Source organism: Pteropus alecto, unplaced genomic scaffold (assembly GCF_000325575.1).
Source record: "Pteropus alecto unplaced genomic scaffold, ASM32557v1 scaffold587, whole genome shotgun sequence".
NCBI lineage: Eukaryota > Metazoa > Chordata > Mammalia > Chiroptera > Pteropodidae > Pteropus > Pteropus alecto.
In genome coordinates this window covers 729,306-737,338 of record NW_006439816.1, presented here as the reverse complement: position 1 = coordinate 737,338, position 8,033 = coordinate 729,306, and the positions used below count along the sequence as shown (strand labels likewise).

General features: G+C 48.4%; 1 protein-coding gene across 1 annotated transcript; it reads right to left on the bottom strand.

Annotated features, from left to right (window-relative positions):
* Positions 1 to 5,827: 5,827 nt before the first annotated feature.
* Positions 5,828 to 8,027, bottom strand: MAGEE2 (MAGE family member E2). The gene has a single exon (XM_006917044.2). It carries the CDS (start codon positions 7,939 to 7,941, stop codon positions 6,370 to 6,372), a length of 1,572 nt encoding a protein of 523 aa, XP_006917106.1. The 5' UTR covers positions 7,942 to 8,027; the 3' UTR covers positions 5,828 to 6,369.
* Between the last annotated feature and the right edge of the window lie 6 nt (positions 8,028 to 8,033).

Below are 8,033 nucleotides of genomic sequence, written 5' to 3'. Positions count from 1 at the left end.
ACCCCCCACCCCATGTAGTTACCAAACGCACAAAAGTGAACCCGTGTTCCAAACATGTGCATTTCCACGACCGTACCTCCTGTGCCTACAAGTGTCATAAAGATGGTAGGGTTCTCGATGCAAACGCATACTCTTCTCCAGCCCACGCGCTTCATCTTAGACCCTGCAGTTCACGTCCTATCTTCTCTCCTCTAACCTCCATCTACTACTTGAAAAGCCACGGTCTGGGTTGATAACACTAAGAACATGGAAGGAAAGGCATTACACGACTTCCCACCGACTTGCATCTGAAAGTAGATATTCTGCCTTCCCTCTTGATACTATGGATGCACTGTCCACACTCCTATCAAAACCTGGCTCTTTATTTGGGCACTAGATTCCACCCCTTCTGGATGCGTAAATGCTTGGCCCCAGCGATGGTCCCAGCGCTCTCTCCCGCATCGCCATTTACCCTTCCTTCTTTACTGAATGATTCCCATCAGTACACAAACATTCTGCAAAGTCTCCCATCTTAAAAACGAAACAAGAGAGAAACAAACAAAGAAACGACCTTAACTGCAGAATCCCCTCCATTGACTGAATCATCATGTCTGTTTGCCCTTTACGGCAAAGCTCCTCAAAAGTCAGTGTCTATTTTTGATATCTCCACTTTCTCCACTCCCATTTTTCGTGAGCTCACCCCAATCAAGCTTTCATTCCCAGCATTACAGTGAAATAGGTCTGCTCGAGGTCCCCAAAGACTTGCACATTGCTAAATCTAATGTTCATTTTCAGCGCTGCTATTACTTGAATGAACAGTAGCATTTGACCTCTCTGCATCAGAGTGCTCTAGGTTTAGACTCTCAGATTCCTTCTCTTCCCTACTTATGTTCACTTGCTACAGAATCACACACAGTTCCATCACTTTGATCCCACCCACATATTAATATTTCAAACCCAGTCCTGTTCCTGAACTCCAGGCTCATATACTCAATTATCTCTTGGATGGCTAATATTCACCTCAAATTCAAATCTATCATCCCCAGATCTAAGCCCCTGATTCGCCTTCCCATAAACCTACTCCACCTATATTTTCCCCATCTTGGGAAACAGTAACTCCATCCTTCTTGCTCACACCAAAAAACCTTGGAAGCATCATTGGATTCTTTTCACGCTCACCTACATTCACGGATACTGTTATTTCTGCCTTGGACATAGACTCCGAATCTCCACACTTCTCACCCTCTTCCACATGTACCAACCTGGTATGATCCAACATCATCTGTCACCTCTGTTCTTGTAATACCTTTCCAATCGGACCCCGGTTACTACATTGTCTCTATTATCAACACATCAGACTGGCGTTTTACTATGTGAAATATATCACTCCTCTGCTCTGAACACCCCACTGGTTTCCTGTCGCACGTTTTCTATGACCTACCAAACACTATAACATCCCATTCACTCCTAACTCATCTCCAGTTGTGGTACTCCTCCTGCACAAGGTTCCAGACAAGGTAGCATTCTTGCTATTTCTGGAATGCCAGAAGCAGAGGGGCAAAAGGGGCTGCCACAGGCCCAGTACCAAGGGATGCGCTTCTCCACCACCCGGAAGCAAGACAGGGCGTTTTGCATCCAGGGTTGGCATGGTGTGGCATGGTGAAGAAGGAGCAATATGATGGAGACCTTCTGCCCAGGGTCCTGGAATCCAGATGCTGGGATAACAGGGAATCAGATAGTCCTACCCTGAATATCTATGCGTATGAGCAACCCTAGTAGAGTAATGCCAATTCTCTTTCAACAACCAAACATCTTCTCTCTTTGTCTTGCAAAAGGAGAGCAATCTAGGAGCGCATCTCAGGGCACCCTGTTGCATGCAGTTCTCATTAGCAGGGAAGCCTCTCTGAGCTGTGGTCCAAGTAGCTTGAGGCTTCAAAACAGAGGGAACCTACAGAAGCAATGACCATTCTTGTGCCCTCCCTTTCTCCCTCAGCCTTTCTTCTATATTTCAAGGGAAATGGACACTCAGAGGACAGAGACCCTATCCTGGCCAATCCAGGCCAAACCAAGTGCTCTCAGTGGAAAGGCAGTTTGAGATACGCTGCTCAGTCCTTAAGCTTCGGTTCCCAACTCCCTTTCTAACCGTTCCCCTTTATTAGGGAAGTAATCCTTACTGTTTGGGACTCCCTGAGTAGTATATAAAGCAGGTGATTCCTTGTAGGTCATGTTCAAAGAGACTAGGAAAGTGTCTCGTGGATGGGTGTCTGCAAAGACTATACTACTAATGCAGCTGAACCTCACTAGTTCATAACTACCTGGGGCTATTATTTACCTGAAATATTTAATAGAAAACAAATACTGGTGATTCTATGAACCCAGTATTTATTTAAAGTCAGCTATCAAGGTGTTGACAAGCGGCAGTCTTAAAAGCAGTGCTGTAGAATGGGTATATCACTAGACTAAGATACAAATGGCCTGGGTGAGAGCTCTGACATCATCCAATAGTAAATGCATGACTCTGGGCTTTTCTATCAATTTTTTGAAAACAGCTTTAAGTGGTCTGGAAAGAGATGTTGATTAACTTGCCCAATGTTGCACAGCTAGGAAGTGACATTGTCCAGATCGAGTTTGTAATCATTCTGATATAATGTCCTCTCCCCGGCATGTGCTTAGTGTATACATATGGTAACTAGAACAAAAATGTCTCAGGGAGCAGGCCCCACTCTGATAATTCTTTCCAACTTTCTTTGCAACTAGTCTCAAACCTTGCCTGCAGAGAGTTCTTAAGACGTTGCTCAGTATTAATTAAGGAGAAAAAAAACTGTTGAGTGAGAACTCTCACTGTCTGGAGATTCCCTCTAGGAATGGAGGAAACCATGGCATCCTTGTTTGAACTGGAAGGGTGCTTAGGGGTTGGTCTAGATATGGAGGATTTAGGGACAGTGATTCTGGGGCTCGGAGAATTGCGTTGAAATTCACATCTGCCAGTCCAGCTCAGCTTTTCCCTGGATTGTAAGGCGGATTCATTATGGCTCGAGTGTCTGTACAGAAACTGATGGAGAGAAGGGCTGTAAAAGACTTTCCTATCCACTCATCTTCTCCAAAAGAGGGCACTTCTGGGCCTCAGCAACTGAAAATGAGTGTATTCTCAACATTTGCTCCCCAGGAAGGATCCCAATCACAGAGGATCGCAAAGGGGATTCTGGATGGCATTGAATATACAGGACGATGAGCTCATATCTAACCAACGCTCATTCTGCAAGGCCCAACTTTGCCCAAATTTCGATACCTGGTGGGTATCAATGGCCCAAATGGTGTGAAAATAAACTCAGACTGTACCATTTTCCAAGTTAATTCATACAGATAAGATTTGGTCCAGTGTTCTAAAGGCTTGATGGTGATTAAGTTTTTAAGTTTTGTTTACCAACACCCGCTTCCACCACCAAGTGTTTTTTCTAGGGGATGCTAATTCTAATTTTCTTCAGGAAGAAAGGAGAGTACTCGGGCCTCTCATGGCCTTCGAAGGAGTGGGTGTAGTCACAGAGAGACTACTCCTTTTCCCTCACCGTAGGCATGTGCTCCGTGTAATTCTCACCATTGTCACTTCTGGGAAACTGCATTTGGCATCTGTGATAAAGGGGCTATTTCCCACTTCTGTTTTTGCATCCTGACCTCCCCTGGGCAAGGCGGGCCATTGTTCTTTCAGGATTGCCAAAAGGACAAAACGTTGCCAAATACTTCTGAAGGTTCATAAATGTTGACGTTTGACTTTCCCTAGATGAAAGCCGGCAGATAAGGCTGGCAGCTTGCACGAAGAGAGAAAACTGGACAAGACTCATAGGACGGAGTAGGGAGATTGGACATAAGTGTACACTCTACACCTAGACAGCTCTCATGGAGCCCAAGCAATGGAACAAGGAAGAGTCTGGAGAAATTTCAGCCTCACTTTCGTCCTCCTTTGGAGGGCTATTGTCGTGCCCCTCCCATCCTGGCATGCAGCCCTTCCTCATATTTCTCGAGTCAACAAATTCAAATGAGAACACAGCGCAGGCTGAAGGGGCCTCTGGTGCAGTGCACTGGAAACGGTGTGAACCCTAACCAAAGGCAGCCTGACTCCAATCCCAGCTCTCACTGAGTGCTGTGTGGCCGAGGGCATATTGCTTAAGCCTCAGTTTCCTACAGTGTCAAATGGGATGATTAATATGCTTTTTTGGAGAACTGGTGGAAGGAGTCGAGCTAAAGGAAGTGAAAAACCCAGCATAGTATTTGGCACAAATTCAGTACTAAAAAAGTCGGCAGCTTCACACCACTGTTGGTTCCGGGGCCACGCTTCCCCTTGGCAAGTTTCTCTCCACTGGCGTGCCCAGGAGAGCTGATGTGCTTTCGGATCCAGAAACTGTACCAATCCAAAGTCAGAGCAAGAAAATTTTGGTACCTTAATCTGTTTGTGTCCCCGCCCTTCCCTGCCTCACACGCATGTACAGATCAAGGGTCCAAGGAGGCCGAAGAATGAGAGGTCTCAGTTTAGTAGGGAGGCAGGACTCTACTTCAAGGTAAAGGTTTTGAGCTGAATACTTTCCTGCCTCCCAACTCCACCCCCATTGCATTTTCTAGAACCTCTTTAGCTCGTATTCTTGTCACCAGAAATCCTGCCCGTGGTGTTCGCTTTTCCTTGGAATGTTATCACAGGCGAGATTAACCAAGACATAGTGGGAGCTGCATGTCCCGGGTATCTGGGGTGCGCCCGAGTAGTGGCTTCCCCAAGAGGTAGCTCTAATTTGGCTCCGGCACAGTGGTGAGATCTGGGGCCCGAAAGGGTATATCTTCCGTCTTCTTGTCCCCTCCCCTGGCGAAATGGTTGTGTTGTTCTCTTCCTAAGGCTGACGAAAGTGTGAGGAAAGTTTTATAACGCAATCCCATCTGGCAGGAGGTGGCAGTTGGGAGTAGCCCGTAGTGATTAAATGGATGAAACGGCAGAAAGCTTGTGGTACCAGGAGGTGAGAAAGCATAAAACTTACACTACTGGGAGTCAGTCCCCCTCCTCCGCTCCCCGCTTCACTGTCATAGGTGACTCCACATAACATCCACCACGAGCCAGGGCTCCCTTACCGGAATCATCACCTGCTGGCGCTCTAGGGAAGTCTTGAGGAGAGCCACAAGCAGGATTAGAAGCTGTGAAGAGGGACCAGGATGAAGAGTGTCAATGTACTAACACTAACCTTGACAGCGTGGGCGAGGAAACAAACCGCGCTGGCAGAAGCTGCCATGCAGAGGGCCTCCAGGTGGACTGTTCAGTGTGACCCAAGATCCCAGACCAGCCCCTCTCTGATGATATGGACCTTTGTTACTTCTGCCACGGCCTTATCTCTTACTCCTCCCTTGAGCTCGACATTGTGTTTCTGAGATATTTTAAAATCTCCTGAAGGTGTTTTGCATAGTGTCTCTGACTTCATGAACCATCCTTCCCTCCTCTCCCTAACCTCAGGTCTTAGAAAAGAAGTCACTAAAGGACAACTTGTCCCCAGGCTTCCATACCACCTCATCTTCTACTACCGTCACCCCTGACCACTCCGCCATTCGTCCTTTGCTTCAGATTCTTGTCCCTGCCCCAGCGCTGCTTGTACCCATCGCCTTCTCCACTGTCTTCTCCCAGCACCTGAAGTTTAGCCGGCAGTTACTCCTGTGCATTCATGGCGCTCTGAGCTCACTCCTATTACACTACTCGCCACAGCAATAATATAATGGTCGGTTTGCTTCCATGGCCTCTCCCCTTAATCCCTGGGGCACAGAGGGGTCTTCTTTACTCTTCTAGTCCCAGCATAAAGGACTGTTCTCAGACCATGGCAGGTGATTAATAGATGTTTTGATTTTTTACTACACTCTGCAACAGCAAAGCAAATACAGTTAAATGCCAGTCATTTTTTTTTCATTTTTTTTTTTGTACAACAGTAGACACAAATGGAGGTCATACACCATAGGTAGTTTGTTTTTGTTGTGTACGTGTGTTTTACTATTGTTACTTAACTCCTGTACCGGACCATTTTACTGATTATTTCAAATGGTTAAGGAACGACTTAATGTTCTCTTCCACATCATAGGAAGACGTAAGTATTATCAATCCGTTTTTACACAGCAATCTTTACTTTGACAGTGAAATGAGGCAGGGGATGGCAAATGACCAATTTCATTCATAAACACTGATTAAGAACCTAATTCAAGGGTGTATTACAAGGGAAAAAATACCATTAGAAACGGAACACAGATAACAAGCACAATGTGGACTTCCCACCCCAACCCTGCTCGACTTCTGATTTGGGGCCCCGCTGTCCATTTACTCAGGGCCCCTTTAACTGATGCCGTCCAATCGAAGTGATACGTTTTCCCCAGAATTCACATGGGGCCAAAGAAGAACGTGGCAGTTGCCTCGGATCTGGCTCTGGCCTCCTCATCTTCAACAGCCTCCCTATATTGCTCTGGCCAGTCCTGCGGTCGCTTTCTGTAAATCCTGGCCATGTGCTCCAAAGCTTTCATTTTGGTGGTTTCAAGGTGAGCTCGAGGACCCCATAGAAGCTCACATTCGATTGGATTAGAGTAGGACAGTGGCCTGCATTCCAAGTAGCGCTGCCTCATAAGCTTGCAGGTGATGGCACGCTTTCTCCCTACATCCATGCCAAATCGACAAAGCAAATTCCAAATGTTGGCCTCTTTGACACGATTGCCCATCAGGAAGATCAAACCCAGGATCGTCATCACGTAGTCTTGAGTGGGTCTCCCCAGGCTCTCCAGCAACATTTGCTCTTCCTCTGATTCCGGTTGCTGGACGAGGAGGTAGATGTGCTCACTGGTGTCGACCTCGATCAGAGAGAACCCGTAGAACAAGTCAAGGATTAGAGTAGCTCGACTGAGGATATTTGGGAACACGTCCTCGAATTCTTTGCCAGTGTGAGCCAACAGCTCATCCTGATGTATAGGCAGCAACTCCTCAGTGACATTAATGGCCAACTGAACCAAGTCATTTGCCTTATCAGTCATAGTGTCTTCTGACCAGAACTCTAGGCCAGCAGCCTGGCTTCTCTCTTTGGCCTTGTCAGCTTCCAGGGCCTTGCTATATTTTTCTGGCCAGCTCCAGGGTTCCTCGTCGTGGGCCTCTGCCACGAACTTCAGGGCTTCCGTCTTTGTGATTTCCCGGTGGGCTCTCGAGCCCCACAAGAACTCAAATTCAAGGGGGTTCGTGCCATACACTGGCCAGTACTCCAAGAACCGCATGTGCACCAAGTCGGCAATGAGGACGTTCTTCGTGTTCCCGAAGACGCTGTTGATCCTCTGGGGCTCATCCAGCACATTAACCTTCAGAAGCACGTCCCAAATGGAGGCCTCTCTTGCCCGGTTGCCATTCAGGAGGATATGGCCTAGGACCAGGGCCAGGAGACCTGCCTTTGGCACATCGAGGGATTCTGCTGTCTCGTCAGTGGTCTGGAGACCGCGTTTGCTGATTAAGTTGTAGGTGTCCGCCTGGGGATCAAGGACCCTTAGGTTCAACCCAAAGACCTGATCCAGGTGGGCTGAGGCTCGTCTGAGGATCTCAGGGAACTGATCTGAGTATTCTCTGAGGAAGTCCAGCATCTCTGTCTGCCGAATAAAACCCTCGGCTTGGTTTTTCATCCGCATGAAATTCACCAAAGCGATCGACTTGTCCTCTAGCGGGTCGTGGACCCGGAGCGCCCCCAAGCGTCGGGACTGCTCATCGATCAGGACCTCGAGGTCGTTTGCGCCCTGCGCAGCCTGGGAAGCGCCGGCACCCCGAGGGTCAACTGGCGCCAGAGGGCGCTGGGGGGCGTCGGCAGCTAGCATGGAGGTTGGGGACCCGGAGTCGCAGGGAGCCTGGCCCTCACCGCGGCCGTCGCCGTAATCTGCGGTGGCCTCTGCGGTGCCGGGGCGCGCGTTTCGGCTTACCAGAGGCATGGTTCCAGGAGACGCGAGCGGACACGGGGAGGTCGGCGATCGGTCGGAGAGAGCACGGCGGGCGTGTCGGCGCCTCGGCAGGGAGCCCGAGC

Excerpts from the sequence above, each read along its gene's own strand:
- MAGEE2 (XM_006917044.2), bottom strand. The coding sequence starts at position 7,941 with ATGCCTCTGGTAAGCCGAAACGCGCGCCCCGGCACCGCAGAGGCCACC.